Genomic DNA, 20,891 nt, shown 5'->3' on the forward strand with positions numbered 1-20,891 from the left:
TTGATTAATAATTTATTTTTAATAAATCAGTACAAAATCGATTTATTATAACAATAATAATAAATTTAATATCTAAATGTCAGCATTATAATTATTAGACTTAGTTTAATCTGATCAAATTATACAATTTAAATCGAATATTTTTAATTTTTTTAATAAAAAAATAAATATATCCCTAAATTTTTGTTCGTGGATATTTAAATTCCTAAAAATTTAAAAATACAATTAAATTCATAAAAAAATTGAATTTATTGTTATTATTATAAAAAATTTGATTTTATTCTAATTTATTAAAAAATTAAAAAATAATCAATTCACTAATACGTTTAATAATAATATAACACATAAATATTTCTATAAAAAAGCGTTTTACGCATTTTTATTGGAGCTTCCCAAATACTTTATGTGTGCCAACTAAGGAAAACAATGAAGACAGAATATATATATATGTCAGTTTTGAAACCATGTGGAACAAAATTTTTTTGAATCAAAACCATATGTATGTGTTAATAATGTGGATAATACCTTGACATTATTGTCAATCAAGATTATTATACTTCTCCAATAATTACAGCCTCTAAGCTATTAATGTATAATTTTGTGGACCTAATTAATATATATTTAATAATAATAATCATAGACATATAATTTTTTGAAGGTGCAATTATTCTGGCAAGGTTGATTTTGGTTCAAATAATTCTTGAATATAATCTTATCGCTGATTCTTGCATAGTTAATTAGTTGGAGCTGGTATTTTATGTCACCACTCATTAGATGCATACATCATCCAATCATAGGGGATATTTTTTGTAAGAGAAAATTTGACGTGTGCCACAAGAATAGGGGAATTATTTGATCAGTTACTATACAATATATAATTCTTTTTGTCTTTTTCCTTATGCAATAACATATATATTCCTAGATATCTATATATAGTGCCTTTTTTAATCAAAGCATATCCCTTGAGATTAATTAATTAAGTTTATTTGGTCTTTCTTTTCACATCATCAATTTTATCAAATTATGGACTTTGCTTATTTTTTCCTTATTTACTAAGTTTAAGGTTAGATTTAATAAGTATATAAACTTAATTAATATTAATTTAAATATACCATAATATTTATTCATCTACTATATTACAGAAAAATTATTTTTTTAGCAGTCATTTATTTTATTTTTAACAATAAACAAAATAATCGTTAATAAATTACCAACAATTAGATATTAATTATTTTATACTTCGTTGCTGAAAGATTTTAATGATAATTATATAATTATTGTTGGTAAAAATTTGTTTAATTGCCACAAAAAATAGTATATAATTATCATTATAACATATATATAGTAATTACAATAAATATATAATTGACACAAAAATATAAGTTAAATAAGATATATAACAATCGTTATATTATTGTTATTAAATTTTTATTATTAAAAATAATTTTTGTTGTAGTGTATATATTAATAAAATAAATACACAGTATTTTTTCTCTTACCAAATTTAAACTATACTTGAAATCTTTGGGATGTAAATAATGTTTGAAGAAACTAGAAAGAACAATTTTACAAGTTTGTTTAACTTATCTTTTCCACATATTTTTATTTTATTTTACTATTCATAGGTCACAACTATAACGAAACAGGAAATCAAAGAGTTTGAGTTTATCAAGTCTTGTATACACACACAGTACTTTATGTTAATTATTGCTTTTGGGATAAAAAATGTGTCGGCACAAAAGCAGGTAAAGGTTGACCTTGAACAAGCTAATTGAGTGTCCTAAAACATTAGGTGTTTAAGGACTTAGACAAATTAATTAATTAAATTTGAATCAATTAGGCATAGTTTAGGATTTTAGGTTGTAGGTGAAGTTGGAAGATTCTTATCATGTATCATTAACAAAGGCCAAATATAACATAAAATAAGATTTTGATATTATTAGGTAAGAAAGGAAATCATTAGACATTAAACTATTATAAACCCTACTTAAGGTTTAAAATATACTGTCTCATATAACAAATTAATAACAATGATCAAAATGGGCCAGTCCTTTTGCAAAAAATCAAACCATGCACATTGACGTGGTTTTTAATTTGAGTATAATCAACTTGAGTTGGTCGAGTGGTCAACTTACTCGTTTGCTTAAGTAAATATTGGCAATAATTTATTGACCAGTAGCAAATTTTTAGATGAAATTCAGATTCGCGACAGATTAACGGAAATGGATCATCTCCCGTTTTTTTAACACTTGAGGAAATGCAGTGTGATCTCCCACCATTAACTTTATAAGTGGGGTCAAAATTAAATATGAGAGAGAGTATTGAAAGATGAGAGATCACAATTGACACCATCCAGTTTTTTCTTCATTTGAGAGGATTCACTCCCCAGATTAACCTTTGATCTATCGGGTTGAAAAATATCGTAAAATTTTTTTGAAGAAATTCTATGATTGGTGCAGAGAAAAATGGCAAATAGAAAAAAAATTGTACAAAACTATTCCAACATTTTTCAAGTTGGTAACCTTTGAGAGAGGTATATAGAATGAAATGAACCTGGTTTCAAACTCACACACCAATATATAAAACAAAAGTTTATTTATTTATTTATAGTTATTACATAAGGAAGTTACATGCTTTTGTTTTTATATACATCTTTTTATTTCAAATTAAAGCTCTTGTGTATGTGAATAACTGAATTAATTATAGCAACACTATTATTCACTGCTTTATATATATCAATCAGCGTTTCCATGCCAAATATTATTCTTAATTTTTTTCTCTGTCTCTCTTTCTCTCTTTCTCTTAGCCTCTTTGTGTCTATTCCGTGTGTCTCTACTTCCTCATATATATCTGTTTTTAAGGAATCAATAAAGCTTACATATATATACCATACATTAAACTGAATTTTGTGTGTTATAATTAAGAAACAGAAAATGGGGTGCCAGCAAATAGAAAAAACAAAAGCAAAACACAGAAAAGGGTTATGGTCACCTGAAGAAGATAACAAGCTCAGAAATTATATCCTAAACTATGGTCATGGTTGTTGGAGTTCAGTCCCCATTAAAGCAGGTTAGTGTTTCATCATTTTTCTCTTCATCTTTCTCTTTCTCTTTCTCTTTACCACTCATTAATTCCATATATATATAAAGCTTTGCTTTAATTATAGTTTCATATGATAAAATGTGCCTTGATACTAATTAGTTATTTTCTAATGCTGGCATGCTTCAATGAATTTGACATCAATGATAAGCTTGTTCAATATAATTAATCACTAATTCCAATACAAATTGAGAATCAGAAATGTGATTTGAAGTTCAGGATCATTTTGATTGGTAGTATTCATTATTTTACTACATGGTGAGTTGTTATATATAATGGAAAAAGTACAGATAGATAAGGAAAATTTTAAACAATGTGAACAATAGATATATCGGATGTTTATTTCATTAGGCGTACGGATAATTATTTTAATATTAAAATTTAGATGATTAATTTAGAGATGTAGTGTGTTTTTATTTAATTGGTGATTATTCATGTTATTCAAGATAGTCATTATTTATCTAGTATTCTCCATATATAATTAAATGTATATATAAATACATAGGGTTGCAAAGAAATGGAAAGAGTTGCAGATTAAGGTGGATTAATTACTTGAGGCCAGGATTAAAAAGAGGCATGTTCACCAAACAAGAGGAGGATACAATTCTCACTTTTCACCACATGTTGGGAAACAAGTAAGCAACACATACACAAATAATTGTACTTTTTTTCATAATTATTAAATTATTAATTTATTATTATTATTTTAAAACTGAATTGGATAATTGCTTTGCAAGTCAAAATTATGATAACATTTTAAAGTCTTAATCACCTAATAATAATTAGTGCAAATGGTTCAAGGAAAGGAAATTTTATTCATTTCATTGTTTTTTTCTTCTAAGCTCTTAAGTTAAAGAATTCAATTGGATTTGGCAGCTTATTTTCCATTTAATGATATTTTATGCTAAATGGAAAATCTAATAGGTTAGTAGACCATGAACAACTGGCATAGAAAGCATGCTCCTTTGTTTTTAAGTGAATGTACTTAGAAGAAAAGACACATGGGCTAATATTCCTTATTTGTTTATCTGACCCTCCATCACATTCAATCATTTATTTATACATTTTATAATTGGATAATTCTTCTTTATTCTTTCTTCACAATTATCATGCTTTGAAATGTGTATGATCATTGTAGTGAACATGATAAGCTTAACTAAGACCTCCATCCTCCAATTTTTAGAACAGAAAGTCAACAAAATTTTATCCCTACTTGTGCTATTGTGGGGGTCCAGATTTCATTTATTTCTAATAACAAAGCACTTGCATAACTTCCTTTGCTATGTAAAAAATGTTACCTATAATATTTAATAAAAAATTGCTGCATATACACTAATTTAACACTAAAATCAGTATTATATATTTGTGTATAAATATATATTTTTTAATTTATTTTTAATATATATTTTATATTAATAATTAATTTTAATATATATCTGACATCATTGATATTTAATATATTATTTATGCAAAATTTAGAACTTTGTCATTTGTTCATACAATATATGATACAAAATACCATATTGATTTAGGTATTACAAAAAATAGAGGCGAGTAGGTTTTCTTTTTATTATCAATTTTGGTTGGTATTTAATTAGCACAAGTATCAAATTGTCTTTAATATAAATTTATATATGTAAATTCTAATAAATATATGCAAATATAATTATGAGTACAATTTTTTTATAAATATGAGTATAAATTATTGTTGATCAAATATTAATCTAAAATAATAATATTTGCTAATCCTATAATACTAAAGTAGGTATTATTCACTATCAAATGAGATAATAAACTATTTTTTTTATAAGAAAATACTGATAAATCTATTCATGAATAAAATTAACATCGGAATATATTTGTTATACAAAAATCATGTTTATAAATACTATTTTTTGTGATGTATAATAAATTTATTAGCATCTAAAATTTTAATAGTAAAAATGATATATAGTGTATTCCAAATGAAATATAAATCTTATCTAAGTTAAGTCCACACCTCTACATCCATTTTAAATCAACGAATAATATGAATCAACACATTATCTTAAAAAACAAGCACAAATTTTTTCATAAAATCTCTCTATAATTGAAAACATTTTATTCTGAATATTATAGACTAACTTGAATTATGTTTGGTTATAGGTGGTCTCAGATAGCACAAAAATTGCCAGGAAGAACTGACAATGAGATAAAGAATTATTGGCATTCATATTTGAAGAAGAAAGTTGCCAAAGAAAAAGAGATTGATGAATCTCATCAACAAGTTCAGTATGCTACCTCAAGCTCAGAAACAATAGACTATTCATTCTCTCCCAATAAACTTGTAACTAATGATCCAAACTATGGATTGTTACTACAAAACATGGATAAACCAGCACCAAATTTAGTTGATCACTCATATGAACATAATCATAATAATATTACTAATAATAATTACCAATTATCCAAGGAGGCTTCACATGGCTCCTTACCAAAATTGTTGTTTGCTGAGTGGCTTTCTTTAGACCAAGTAAATGGTGGTAGTTCTATGAACTCAGATGAGTCTTTGATGATATTGGGAAATGGGTTTGATCAAAATTCAACTTTTCAAGAAGATTTGATGCATATGTCATCATCAGAAGGACCCTTTGGTGGAGAATATCAGAATAGTCTAAGTCAATGTTCAGCAACTGAAGTGTACAATTCACAGGTTAATAAGTTCTCAAATCAGGTTGTTGGAAATGACTACATTCAACATTTCATTGATGATGATGCTGATTTGTGCAGCAATTTCAGCCTCAACAATGGTGCAATGTATGTTATGAGTAATTCACTATGAGGACAAAGTTTCCAAATGTCTTCTAATTTATTATTGTCTTACATTACATACTGAAACCAAACAAATCTCAGCATTATAGTATACTTATATGAGTTCAGAAGGATATATATATATATACAAGACATGTATCTGTATTTAGTTGTTATTCTTCATATATATATATTTTTTGCTGATGTAAATTTGATTCAAATAAAGATGTCAAAATCTGCTGGTCTTAATTAAATCAATTTGTTTGTCTGTAAATGTTTAAAATTTCTAGCATTGGAACTTATAAGGCTAAAGTGTGAGAAAAAATCCAAGCATATATGCCAAATCTTTAGCATTTAATTTTGTCATGATCAAGAAATTAACTCATATCTTTGGCATTGATAACGATCCTTTCACTTAAAGTTATTGCAAATTCAGTACACCCTCAATTTAATATACACATGAACCTAAAATGTATCAGAATTTTATAGTAATAAATAATTAGAAAGAAACAGAAAAAGTACTTCATACTAACTTTGATGGCCTTTTCAGCACATGAATGAAACAAAGGTTTTTATAATCTATGGACCAAGCATTGAATTTTAATCCTTTGGGTTGGAATTGTACCCAACATATTTGTGAAAGTAACATTTACCAGTGACCAAAGTACCAAAATATAGAAGCCAAGTTGACATATTTGACTCCTCAGTTACCCTGCAATGCAATTGACATCATCATTATTGTTCATTTAATAGCAATAAGTCTTGTTAGCTGACACGTGGAATATGGCCCCTCTATGACATTCCTTGGAATAGTTCAATTCTAATGATTTTTTCCCATTTATGATATATACATCTGTGCCTTGTCTTTTCTAACTTTTGTCCATTGGTTCATATATTTTTTCACTCACACAATCACAATGCAGCTTCTATACTCTCCCTAAACATTTAATAACAAACTCATAAGTAACATTAATCATCAAATGTCTAATATATATATCTTTATGATATTAACAATGTGTCAAATGTGATATTTACTTATCAAAATTTGTATATCAATCAATTCAGTTTATTTCAAACTGTGATCACTGCTATTTATCTTGATGCAGGAATCTCTCACTATCTGATAGCTTTTTTGAGGATTCTTCACATCCCAACACTTGTTTCTCTGAGTATTTTGTCATTTTGCACCATTCTCTTTAAAGGGATTGTGATGTTTATTATTTTTTTGCTTTTTATGCTGTCATTGAGAACCTTGATGCATTGCCATAGTGGTCATGAACTTCATTAAATGCAAGCCTGAAAACTCAATTGTCCTATACATTATGCATTTATTGCCCTCAGTTGTTTTCAATTTGACTCATCCCATCACTTCACTTCACTTGATCTTTTTACTTCTGCAACACTCCAACTCTTATTTTAGAGTGAGAGTTTTATTATTATTGTTGTGGTGATGAGGCACTAGTAGTAGAAGTAGTGGTGGTGAAGATGGGGAAAACACCATGCTGTGATAAACATGGAGTGAGAAGAGGTGCTTGGACTCCTGAAGAAGATGAAGCATTGATTGAATACATTAAGAAACATGGCCATGGAAGTTGGAGAACAGTTCCAAAGCAAGCAGGTGCAAGTTTGAATTCCCTGTGTCATTGCATTTCTTTTTCTTCTTTTTTTGCTTTCTTTTCTAGTGTGGAGTTTTTTAGAACTTTTTGAAGCTAGAAAAAAACAGAAAAACCAAGTGGGGTGTCTTAAAATTGCACCAACTCAAATTCTTGAATTTAACTGGTCAAGTCTTAGATGAATATAACTTTTATACCCTTGAGAAATGGTTCACAGAACCATGTATATCTAAGTATCTAACTATAGGTCCTAAAAATTGGTTAAATGTTGTATGAAAAAATGAACAAACATGACACATTATATGATTCTGTTGGTGAACTCTAATCTTTAAACTTGGCACTAACTAAGGTCTCCTGAGATGTGGCAAAAGCTGTCGTCTAAGGTGGATAAATTACCTTCGCCCTGACATAAAACGTGGTCCATTTACAACTGAAGAAGAGGGTACAATTATTCAGCTTCATGGCATGCTTGGAAACAGGTACCTCACATTATGAGTTAACAAAGAACAATAATAGTGCTTGAATGAATGAATGAATGAACTCTAGTTGATTCCTTTAATGTTGATTTCTTCAGTTTCAGCATTTATGTTGCAATTCCATTATGCTTGTAATGTTACATTCAATTTGCATGTAAAAAAACAAATACTTTTTAGGTGGGCTGCTATAGCATCCCATCTTCCAGGAAGAACAGATAATGAAATCAAGAACTTTTGGAACACGCAACTGAAGAAGCGCCTGCCTCGATCCTCCTTCGTGCCTGATCATAACAATGTTAAATCTGAGTCTCCTTCTACGCGCCATATGGTGCAATGGGAAAGTGCAAGAGTTGAAGCTGAGGCAAGGTTGTCAATGGAATCCTCATTGCATAATTCATTCTCAGCAAGTGAATCATACCAGGATCACTTTCTCCAACTCTGGCATTCTGAGGTTGGACAGTCTTTTCGCGTGATCAAGGCGAAAGAAGAAGGAGCAGTTGTGACTCAGAACCTTGTGTCACAAGCATCATTATCTTCGTCCAAATTGGAGTCGAGTTCTGAAGTTTCATTGAAGCTGAAGAACACAGAAAGCAGTTTCTTTGCTGACATTACACATGAACAACAAAAAAGTAGCTCTAAGGCAAAGCTTGAAGATGGTGGCACGGCCGAGTCGAGTTTAGGCTATTATGAATTTCTTGATACTTCTGATTCTTCAATAAATCATCTGCTAGATGTGCCTGATGGTGAAGTGTTGTTCTTAGGACAGAATGACAATTTCCTCAATACCCTTGATGGTAGATGTGAGTAAGAAAGAGTCTTAATAATATGCTTTGATTTTAGGATCATTTTATTGCTTTTTCCTAATGTAGTCATAATGTTGCAGCAACTAATTTGAGATCTTAATAATGTCCTTATCATTGATTATATCATTTTTCCAGGGTCCTAGACTAATCAAAGAGTAATTATTGGACAAAAGGAATGGAATAATTTAATTTCATTGTCCTCAAAGTAGATGGTATATATAAATAAATATAAATATATATATATATATACACTCCAACATAACAATCTCTATAGACACATAATGAAAGGAACATTGAACTAAATTTTGCATGACATAAAATTAAACTCAGATCACACAGTTGTATTGATATATGAATGGGAAGAGATGAAAGAAATGCACAAATAGTAATTCACATCTTTGATTTCCAAACAGGCTTTTTTGCTTGAATGAGAGGCATTAGAAACAACCAAGGAGTTTCTTTGGAGCAGTCCCAGTAGCCCTATACTTTGCAGCTACCTCCTCTGCCTTCAAGAGATCCTCTCCTTTTTTAGCTTCAATGATAGCTCTCTTTTCTTCAGCTTCTTTGTGGATTGCAGCTATTTTGTTCTTTATTTTCTCTGCATATTCTGCCTTTTTCTTCTCTAGTTGCTCCTACTCACATGTGAAAAAATTTGTCAACTTAGATTCCTCTCTTTTTCCATAAAAAATCCCAAGAAAGTGATATGAAATAAGCCACAATTTGGTATTTAAATCTAAGTGGTCCCTCAAATTGGCTCGCATGCATTGAAATAGTTCTCGAGATCCCAATTGCACGAGATTAGCGAAAGTGCATCACGTTAGTTTTGTCATGTCGTTAGATACTAATGTTTTTTTGTCAATCTTAAGGACGTAATTGATGTGATTAAAATATCAGAGACTTATTTTAATGCATGCGATCAATTTCGAGGACCACTTTGAGAATTAACTTCTATTTGCTTGTAGAATCAAGTCTAATAAAACAGAAAGAGAAAATAACTAATGAAATTAGTAATGAAATAAATTCTTACTTCAATTTTTCTCAACTCAGCCTCCACAGAAGCTTTCTTGCTGTTCTCCCATGCAGAAATGGCTGAAAGCTTCTTGTGAGCCCTGCTCAACATTTTCATTTCAATTAGTATTGAAAACATTATTAAATAAAGCCAAAGAACAAAAGAATATGATAAACTAATATGAATGCCTAATGCTAAATTAGCAAAAACAAAGCTACTTTCTAATAGAAAATTTTCATTTAAAAGACCAAAAGAAGAACAAGATGTTTTCATTTGAAGCAAGTAATGGATGCTCTTACTTGTTTTCTGCTTTTGACTTTTCACTTTCTTCCCATGCTTTGACTAGTGATAGCCTCTTCTCTGTTGCAACTCTTGCAAGCACAGCATCTACAAACCCCAAAAACAAAAAAAGAAAAAAGAAAAAGAAAAAACATGTTTCATAATCTGTAATTTGAAGATAATGTTGCATAAAAGAGAAACCAAAATTCACAAAGAAAATCGACATACCTCGGTCAACGGAGCCCTCAGATGGTTTCTCTTCAACAAGAGGCTCTGGCAATCACCAAATTAACAAGAATAAACATAACAAAAACAATTAACATCAACTTATGATTGTGATTATACTCATGTTTATGAACTAAACTGCATGGTGAAAGTTTAGAAAGTTTGAGCTAAATGAATTCTTTGCTAATAGAAGAATCAATCTCTCTGCTAATAGAAGCTGAAGGGTGCAGAGTAATTTAACTTAAATAGAAAAATCCTAGCATAGAGTTAACACATAAAAGAACAAGAACAAAAATAATCAAATACAATTTCTAATTTTATTTCCAAAAGGGGGAAGGGATATGATAAAATAACAACAACCTATTCTATAGAATTATAACAATTAAAAATTTCAGTGATTTTTATACTTGTTTGGGAAAGAAGAGAAATATAATATCTATAAACACCATGATGCAAGATTTTTGTTTTGGCACTAAAATTTGGAAAAAAAACAACCTTGTAAGTTGAAATTCAGAAGAACAACAGAAAAATATAAACAACACTTGCTCACAACCAAACATATATTAATCATTAATAAAAGAATAGAAACAAGAATCCTTTTGGAGCATATAATATAATAATAAAAAGGGTAGTAGGTATAGTATATATATAATTATATCATACTCTCAACTAGAACAAGAGCCTTGGATTCATCAGGCTTGGTATCTGGAATTACAGATTTCTCCTCAGCCACATCCTTAGAAGCTTCATGAACATGTTCTTCATGAGAAGGAGCCTCAGTTGTAGCAGCTGGAGAAGGATCATCAGAAGAAGGTTTTTGTGATTCCACACTAGTTTGAGGTTGCTCTTCTGTCATTTTTCTTTACCAATAAGAGAGCTCAGTTTAGTTTAGAAAATTGAATTATATGTAACAGAAAACAAAGAAAGCAGTTTCACTTACTAGGGAAGAAGTAGTTCAAAGTTGAAAGAAAGAGAGAGAGAAGTAAGGGGTTGGTTGAGATATTATGGTTGTAGCTGTTAAATGAAGAATATGAAGAAGGATTTTTCTGATTTCTTAGGGGGTGTGTTAGGTACAAATTGGCCTCAGAATGAGTTGGCACAGTAACAGATTATGGAGTATGAAAGCAGCTCCACATGCTATCTTCCAATCAAATTATTTATACACACAAAACAACACCAAAATGGATAACCAAACTTCAAAGTTTCAATCACTCTTTTACACATACCCCTTTGTGGGATCCATTTTCTTTTTTTTTCCCCCTTGATTTCATTTGTTTCATCATTTTTCTCCTTTGAGTTTTCATGTATGATTCATTCAGATAGGATTAAAACGAAAAAAAAAAAAGTAATTTGATTGCCATAATTGTTAATACACAAAAATATATATGATAACTATTTTTAATAAGCAAACATAATTTTGAATTGAGGAAAGTATAACTATTAGCGAGACAGAGAGTATATTTTTATCGCTGAATGGAGTTTGTTAAAAATTTTAAAAATATCTTTAATTTTTATTTTATTTTAATTTTATCTTTGAATAAGTTTTGATTTGTATCAAATATACTCCTAATAACCTATGAAGTACGGACACTTCCCTGAGTTATCGTGTCCGTGTGTTGGACACAACACTCACTGATACTCGTCTGATACGCATGTCTATTGTGTCCAACCGTGTCTTAATAAAAAGTGAAAAATTCTACTCCGGACATGCTTGGACACACCTAAATACCATCACGTGTCTGTGTGTCCAGTTTTATTTTTAACATATATTCTTGAAATAAATTTAGATATAGTATATATTATTATTTATTGAAACAAAAAATATTTTAAATATTTTATATAACTAAAATAAGACATTAAAAATAATTAAAAATTAATTTATATTTTAATATCAATAAAATATCAGAATAGCATTACAATTTATCTAAAAATTACTTTATATTTTATATGTATGCGTGTCCCCTTGTCGTATAAGATTTTAAAATTCGTGTCGCCGTGTCTCGTGTCGTGTCGTATCCCGTATCCATGTTCGTGCATCATAGTTAATAACTAAATTTTTAAAAAATTTAGAATCAATTCAGCAATAACGTATGACATTTATGTCTGATTTGTTTATATTAAAAGTTGTTCTTGTAAAATTATTGTTAAATTTATCCTAAAAAATTAGTCGTAAAGAGTATATTTGATACAAATAAAATTTTTTTGAGACAATATTAAAATAAAATAAAATTTAAATATATTATTTTTTAAATTTTTAATAAATTTTAAAAATAAAAAATATACTTTATTCTCGGAGAGAAAAGAAAAAACCGTAGATAACAAAGATGGAATCAATTCTAATTAGATGAATATGAATATTAGTCTAGTGGAAGGGTTACATAGCTCTAATAAAAAAAAATAAAAAAAAAAACCTCAAACATAAAGGTTCTCAAAACGAAATAATATTTGATAATGAATACTCAGTTATATTCGAGATTTTATTTATAAGGCCAAGGGCATCAGTTCTTTTTATTATTTCATTAACAAAGGATCTCATATTTAATAACTCTTAATTTTGTGGGTATGTAAATCTCTTTCTTTGAAAAATGATAACTAAAAAGGAGCAATTTAATTAATCATTAAGTTCAATAATAATAGCCCTAAGATCTGAACCGAAATAGTTAATATAGAAAGAACATCTCCTTAATCAATAAGCCAACACCCTAAATTATTATGTCCATAATATAAATACCTAAATCAAAACATTTCACGCCAATAAACATGCCTTCCTTTTTGTGAGGAAAATATTCTTTAATTTAATCATTTCATAATCTTCCAAATGGGAATATTGGTGGATACTATAAAGTTGAACATAATTCGTTGGCAGTATCGTATTAATCAAGGTTTCACCAGGTGTAACAAATTAATGAGTTTAGTTCTAAAGGTCAATAATCTCTAAAAACCCACTCATGTGTTAATTTTATTTTTAAGAGATTAAAATGTTATCTTTAAAAAATACACTTATAATAAATTAAATTGGTCTCTACTTTAATTAAATAAACATATATAATATGAATTTAATTTGATATACTAACAATATAAAATATTTTACACAGTTATATAATCACATTCGTCTTTTTAAGACGTTTAATTTTTAAAAAATTAAATTGACATACGATTAATTAAAGATTAATTTAAGTATTAACCTTAATTTTAGAATGATATATATATATATATATATATATATATATATATATCAAACGGTGTTAAATTTGTGTGTGGAGTAGCTTCAATTCCATGATGAAAGAGAAAACGGAGAAAGATTCAATAACTTCATAGAGATTCTTTAGAGTTTTCATAATCGTGCACAAAACGGAATCTTATTTTGTTTGTGGGACAACCTTAGAAAAACACAGCTCATTAAATCTCTCACAATCAATCCCAATCGACCAACGTTGGTTTCTTGCTCAACTTGTCCAACCCTTTATTTATTTATATATTTATTTATTAATAATGCTTTTCATAATTTTCTTTTGCTTTCAATGTATTTATCATTTTGAAGACAAATCTTAGCTGGAAGATATAGAAGATTATTATAAGGGGTGAGGGTCCTTTTATTTATTGCAATAAAGTTGAGGGTGTGATTGTTACTAATTATTATTACTACATTATCTCTCTCTGAGAAGTAACAAAGGTCCTTTTATTGTTGAATTATATTTACTGAAAATTATTATAAACATTCAAGTGTTGATAATAACTGTTTGAAATAATAGTATAATACATGCTAGTATGCTACTATTTAAGTGATTTTATAAAGCAGCTGAACTCATTATTGCAAATTAGTCTAACTAATTACTAATTGATACCATAAACAACAATATGGAGTGCATAGCTCACTTGATAACGGATTTTTAATTTTTGAATAATATTACATAACTAATTTTTTCAATTAATATCAATTAGTTTTTTAAATTAATTTATTTATTTTAAATTTAGAGTCTAAATTATAAACTATTACTTCTAAATCTTAAATTATAAATTTAAATTTTAAAATTAATTAATTGTTCTAACCCAACTCAATAAAAGCCAAAAATTCAATTTGTGGACCACCGATCTGACGGATCTTTGATCCATATGTGCAAAAATGACCTGCGTGTTACTCTACTTTTCGAGAAAAACCTAAACAGCTAGCAAAAGCTTTCAAGCGAATGAGTCTAAGTCAAAAGACCCACTCAAGTACAAAGTATAAATGAGGAGGGACATTCCCCTCCTCCAAGATATATTATCTTTATTCTAATTAGTCGTCTCGTCGTACAGACACTTATTTTGTTATCAGAATATCTTTATAAGTGGTCCCATCCGCCGACCCACCAACGATCGTAATAGCACCTTTTTTTTATAAATTCTGCGTTCAGGTCCAAATACCTTCCTCTATTTAGTAGTTGTTCTTGATCCAACACCCAATTGACTTCTAATCTTGACAAGCAACCGAACACTAATATTATTAACTAATTACATTTGATTCTTATATTTTCTATTAATTATTTTTTATTGATTTAGTGATGAGTGGGCATATCAAATTTCAAATAGGATTTTTTCTCATAGAAGGGTATCTAATCCTGAGAATTATTATAGGAAATGTGTAGAAAAAAGTAGTATCATCAATAGTTTTACTTTATAAAGCATAATTTATTAATTTTGTTATCATCAATAGTTATCCCATTAGCTTCCACTTTATTAGAGAGTGCAAGCCATATTTGTTAGTAAAAAATATCAGCCATTATTGGGCTTCTCCTTATTTCTCAGGATCATTCTCGACAATCTAAATTACAGGTACAACATAGCATGTCCTCCATTATTTCTTTATTTATTGTTCATCTAACTCTTAAGTCATGTAATAAAAATATAAAATGTTGGATTCAAGATAAAAGTAATAATATTTTCATAAACAAATAAAATTATATTATTTGTAAAATTCTATTTTTTGTTTCGAGATAATCAGGATAGTCCAACCCAATTATGAATAGTAGAAAAATCTGGTGAACCAACCTAATTTTATTGTGGTCCTCCAATTTAAAAAAAAAATCGAAGGTACTATTCTTCTTTTTGTCGAAGAAAAAAATTAGGAAAATGTATATCTCACACAAGGAAACACAAACCAGAAAAATTAAAGTATCCCTATTAGAAAAAGAAATAGAATTGTATTTATATTTGTAAATGCTATAGATCCAATAGTTAAAGAGTAAAATATTTATTATTGCATGAAACAATTAATTTTAATTTGTGAAATTAAATATAGTTTCAAGTAAATATGAATATGTATGTTGTTACGGTAGGTAACCGGAGATTGGTCCAATGGATGGCGTTCGGCGGCCCAAGTGTATAATAGAGGAGGACTCCAGGTAGGTTCGCAACTCGGGAGGCTCCGTCCGACTTGTGCTCGCGTGCGAATGGGGGGTGGTACCTGCAAAGACACTCCGATGCCTAAGTTAGCAAGGGTGCAAGCAGGCCTTAGAGAGTATTGGAACTTAGGAATACCTGAGGCGTGTCAGTGTACTTATAGTGGTGAGCCAATAACCACCGTTGGAGTAGTGCCGTATCTTTAGGATAATAACCGTCCCACTATCGTAGGGAGGTTAAGATATGGCTTTAGGAAGTGGTTAGAGAGATTTTAGGGGCGGTTACTCATTTGAATGAGTATTTATATGCCAGCTAATCTCACAACCGACTTCTTTGTACCAAGTCGGGGTTGACACCGACCTCTTGAATGGAGGTGGGTGCTTTGCTAGGCTTAATCTATTGGATCAGGCCTTTCAATTGGACCTGGGCCCTTAACCTTGGACCAGGGTATGAACATTGCCCCTACTTGAGCCCAAATCTTTTTAAAGTTTAGGTTCAAGTATTTAGCTCGGGTTTGTAGTCGACCTGTTTGAAAGAACACGGATCTTGGAAACCGACGTGATTTTCGCGACTTTTGGTTTCTGACAGTTACGTCAATTCAAGCGTCGTGTCCGTTGAGGGATTATTTAGGGATTGAGGGCTTTGGTAACGGTGCAGTCGCATTTAATGACTGCCCCATTTTTACCACTATGCCCCTTAGCCTATTTATAAATACTTTCCCTCTCTTTCCATTTTCCGTTTCTGCAATCTTTCAAACTTCTCCTTATCCTGTTCGTGTTGCATTCTTGTGTTTGAAGACGTCAGCTCTCTCCAACCTTCATTTTCGGATAAAGGTTAGTTCTGCTTTTCCCATGTCATTTTTGTTTGCATGTTTTGTTTGGCGAGTAGATAGGTTGACCCGTAGGTTCTAGTTTCGAATTTTTCTTCTTTAGCGGCCTTGTTTTTTGATTTTCTTTTTCTTTTTCCTTTTTGTAGGTTTTCTGCCACTTTCTCTTTTATAAAAAATGGCTTCTGTAGACATTCTTTCTCAGTGGGTTGACGATACGGTTCTTGGGGAGGAACCGTTGGTTGACGCTGAGTTCATCACCCACCTCCGTACTCATCACAGGCTCTGTACTTCGGATGAGGACGAGCCCAAATATGAACTGATAATCCCGGGTCTTGAAGACCGGGTCTGTTTTGGGAGAGTTGATGAGGCAGCCTCTCATTTTTTCTTTATATATGAATGCATGATCACCCGTTTGGGTGTTTTTCTTCCTTTCTCGGATTTTGAGATATCCGTTCTGCACCATTGTAAGGTTGCCCCTACTCAACTCCATCCCAATTCCTGGGGTTTTTTGAAGATTTATCAGTTTATAAGCCACGCTCTGGACTTCCCGACTTCCTTGAGAATCTTTTTTTATCTTTTCCATATGACTAAGCCCTTTAGTGGGCTAAATAATAAGCAACAATGGGTATCCTTCCGAGCCATTCAAGGTCGGAGGATTTTCACCCTTTTTGACGAGTCTTTCCACGACTTCAAAAACTTCTTCTTCAAGGTTCAAGCTGTAGAGGGTCACCACCCCTTTTTTCTGGATGAGCATTCCTCCCCTCGCTTTCCCCTTTACTGGCTGCCGGCCACCCCTTGCGAAAAGATTGGTCTAGACGACCTAGACGAGGTGGAGGCGGCCATTGTAGGGTTTTTCCGAGAGGCGTGGGGAAGTCCCCCTACTTGGATACCAGGAAAATTCTCCAGGGTACACCGACCTTTGTTCAATCTCAAATAGGTAGTGCATGCATTCTTTATCTCCGAGTAGTTTTCGCCGACTTATATTTTGCCGACGAGTTGTTGCCTTATATTTTACCGACTTGTAACTCGGTTGTTATTTGTTTTCTTTTGTAGATATGGCAAAAAGGAACGCTCAGGAGGCCTACCAAAGGGTCCGGGAGGCTAAGGCGAAGTCCCGGGCTAGGTCCGGGGTGGTCATCTCTCCACCCCCTCCGCCTCCTCCTCCTAAGAACACTGGCACTCCTACTCAACCTATTGTACTTTCTTCCTCGAGCTTGCCCCGACCACCCCCTTCTGCCCAAATTCTCGCTGAACCTGAGAAGAAGAAGCGCAAGACTTCAGAGTCTGGCTCTTCTTCCTTCGATGGTGGGGTTAAGGCGGATGCTATGGCATTCGTCCGAAAGAACATCTATCCTTTTATACATATGGATGATGCTTCTGTTCGGAACCACCTTACCACCATGGCTGAGGAGAGTTTTAGGACGGCGGGTGTCTGTGGCAAGCTTTTGGATATCTTTGAGAAGGCTCCCCTTAGCTCTTTGGGTGCAACCTCGAGGGTTGAGGAGTTAGAGGGGAGACTTCGTATTTTGAAAAACATGAAAAGGAGCTAAAAGAGGAGAAGGATAGGTTGAGGAAGGAGAGGGATCACCTGAAGGAGGAGGAGGGTAAGCTACGGGCCCAATGTACCCTGGAGGCTAATCTGAGGAAGACGGCGCAAGACAGCTACCACAGCTTATTTCAAGATATTGTGGCCGTGAGGAAGGACTTGCTGAATTCTCGGAACGCATATGCCGAGTTGGAGGACTCTATCGCCGATGGTGCCGAGGAGTCCTGGAGGATTTTCTTGGAACAAGTCAGAGTTATCGCTCCCGACTTGGACCTCTCTCCGCTCCATCCCGACAAGGTGGTTATTGACGGCGCCATCGTTGATCCTCCCGTCCCCGAGGTCATTTCCGAGTCAGACCTGAAGACTCGGGGACAGAGAATTATCGAGTCTCCTCCTCGTCCTACAGATGCCTCCGGTTCTTCTTCCGTTCCTCCTCCCGGTCCTGGTGGTGTTCCTCCTGGTGGTGGTGATTCCTCTGCTTCCAAGAAATGACTTCTTTTTATTTTTGTGGCTATATGGGGGCCCGGCCTGTGGGTCCCCCTTTTTTGAACTTATATTTATTTGTTGGTGATTTGTGAACAATTTGCTTCTGGCCTTTTAAGGCCGTAAACAAAATATTTCGTTTGTTTCCCTTTTTTGGATAAGGGTTTAAACAAAATAAATTCCCTTTTTTGGATAAGGGTTTTCTAGTCGGAGTGGGTGCCCCTTTTTAGATAGGGGTTATAAGTTACTTTGCGCGTATGCATGCTTTTTTATTTTGATATGTTTGATCTTTTCGGAAAAGCCTTTTGTTTGCTTGCATTGTTTTCTTGAGCCTTTTTCGTGAAAAGGCCTGCGTGCAAACTTTAAACTTTCTCAGGCTCTCCTATCTCTTTTGTTATCCTTTTTACTCAGCTTTTGCTTTAGTGAGTTTTTATGACTTAGGTTATTTTTGCGATGCGTTTTTCTTCTTACTCGGTGTTATACTCCGATCTGTGGATCAAAGTTTTCCAAGTTTCCTTACTCGGGATCACTCTCCGACTTATGAGTCGGGTTGATTTACGAGTTTTTTACGATCGACTTATATAACCTCTTTACACCGACTTGTACCTCGTCGTTTTATCCTGACGACCGTCTAGGTCGGTTCATGGGATTTTCACGTTTTGTCGAGCTTAAGTCGGCGCGTTTCGTAGAAAGACTTAGAAAAATACAGGAGGATATTTAATAGAGACATATGAATGAAAAAGATCTTTATTAATCGGGAAGGTACCTTTTTGCTACTAAGGGTCTTGACAGTATATTTTCCCTTAGCCTCTACTATGATGCCTCGTTAAAAACCCCTCTCCAGAAAAAACCCTTTTTTGGGAAAAAATCATGAAGCTGGGAAAAGAGTACATCAGGGAGTAGAGTTCGCTTCTAGCTGTAGTACCTTTTCATATTACAAGCATGCCACGACCTTGGTAACTCAGTGCCATCCAGGTCGGTTATTTTATAATAACCTTTCCCTAACACTTCTTTAATTTTGTATGGCCCTTTCCAATTGGCGGCGAGCTTTCCTTCCCCCGTCTTGTGGACTCCAATGTCGTTTCTGGTTAGGACCAAGTCGTCTACGGCGAATGTTCTTCGAATGACTTTCTTGTTGTATCTGGTAGTCATCCTTTGCTTTAATGCCGCTTCTCTTATCTGGGCGTTCTCTCGGACTTCGGGGAGCAAGTCGAGCTCCTCTTTGTGCCCCTGTACATTTCCGACCTCATCATGGAGAATTACCCTTGGGCTTTGCTCACTGATTTCTATAGGAATCATGGCTTCTACGCCGTAGACTAGTCGGAAGGGTGTTTCTCCTGTGGCGGATTGGGGGGTCGTCCTATAAGCCCATAGCACTTGGGGGAGCTCGTCAGCCCAAGCTCCCTTGGCTTCTTGTAATCTCTTCTTCAGTCCTGCCAGTATGACTTTGTTAGCTGCCTCGGCTTGCCCATTGGCTTGTGGGTGTTCTACCGAGGTGAATTGATGTTTGATTTTCATACTGGCTACAAAACTTCTGAAGGAGGCGTCGGTGAACTGAGTCCCATTATCCGTGGTGATGGAATAAGGTATTCCATACCTTGTGATAATGTTTTTGTAGAGGAACCTGCGACTTCTTTGAGCGGTGATAGTAGCTAGTGGTTCTGCTTCTATCCACTTTGTGAAGTAATCTATTCCCACGATCAAGTATTTGACTTGCCCTGGTGCTTGGGGAAAAGGACCTAACAAATCCATTCCCCATTTTGCGAAGGGCCAGGGGGAAGTTATACTGATGAGCTCTTCTGGTGGAGCCACGTGGAAATTTGCATGCATCTGACATGGCTGGCATTTTTTCACAAAGTCTGTTGCCTCTTTCTGCAAGGTCGGCCAATAGAATCCTGCTCGGATCACTTTTCTGGCCAGCGACCTCGCTCCGAGATGGTTTCCGCAGATCCCACTATGTACTTCCTCCAACACCTCGGTGGTTTTTGAGGTCGGTACGCACTTTAGTAATGGCGTTGATATCCCTCTTCTGTAAAGGACATTTCTCACCAAAGTATAATGTTGTGCTTCCCTTCGGATCTTTTAGCCTCTTTCTCCTCTTTGGGGAGGATGTCGAACTTCAGGTATTCGACTAAGGGGTTCATCCATCCGAGGTTTAGGCCGACTACCTCAAGTACCTTTTGTTGATCCTCTGTTTTTGATACCGAGGGTTCTTGGAGGGTTTCCTGGATCAGGCTTCTATTGTTTCCTCCGGGTTTGGTACTTGCTAACTTGGATAGGGCGTCAGCTCTGCTATTTAGATCCCGAGTTATGTGCTTAACCTCGGTTTCCGCAAAGTGCCCGAGGTGTTCCAAGGTTTT

At 32.9% G+C, this 20,891-nt stretch overlaps 3 protein-coding genes across 3 annotated transcripts; 2 read left to right on the plus strand and 1 right to left on the minus strand.

Moving 5' to 3' along the window:
- Positions 1-2,775: 2,775 nt before the first annotated feature.
- On the plus strand, positions 2,776-6,014 carry LOC130980038 (transcription factor LAF1-like). The gene is made up of 3 exons (XM_057903637.1): positions 2,776-3,069; positions 3,605-3,734; positions 5,245-6,014. Exons 1-3 carry the CDS (start codon positions 2,934-2,936, stop codon positions 5,918-5,920), a joined length of 942 nt encoding a protein of 313 aa, XP_057759620.1. The 5' UTR covers positions 2,776-2,933; the 3' UTR covers positions 5,921-6,014.
- Positions 6,015-7,374: 1,360 nt separating this feature from the next.
- LOC130980039 (transcription factor MYB17-like) lies at positions 7,375-8,786 on the plus strand. Its single transcript, XM_057903638.1, has 3 exons — positions 7,375-7,507; positions 7,852-7,981; positions 8,156-8,786. The coding sequence occupies exons 1-3, from the start codon at positions 7,375-7,377 to the stop codon at positions 8,784-8,786; spliced, it is 894 nt and encodes a 297-aa protein (XP_057759621.1).
- Positions 8,787-8,987: 201 nt separating this feature from the next.
- LOC130980040 (remorin-like) lies at positions 8,988-11,489 on the minus strand. Its single transcript, XM_057903639.1, has 6 exons — positions 11,235-11,489; positions 10,958-11,154; positions 10,298-10,342; positions 10,090-10,177; positions 9,809-9,890; positions 8,988-9,413 (listed from the first exon to the last, which is right to left on the minus strand). Exons 2-6 carry the CDS (start codon positions 11,148-11,150, stop codon positions 9,219-9,221), a joined length of 603 nt encoding a protein of 200 aa, XP_057759622.1. The 5' UTR covers positions 11,151-11,154; positions 11,235-11,489; the 3' UTR covers positions 8,988-9,218.
- Positions 11,490-20,891: the final 9,402 nt, after the last annotated feature.

Source organism: Arachis stenosperma, chromosome 5, assembly GCF_014773155.1.
Source record: "Arachis stenosperma cultivar V10309 chromosome 5, arast.V10309.gnm1.PFL2, whole genome shotgun sequence".
In the NCBI taxonomy this organism is placed as follows: domain Eukaryota; kingdom Viridiplantae; phylum Streptophyta; class Magnoliopsida; order Fabales; family Fabaceae; genus Arachis; species Arachis stenosperma.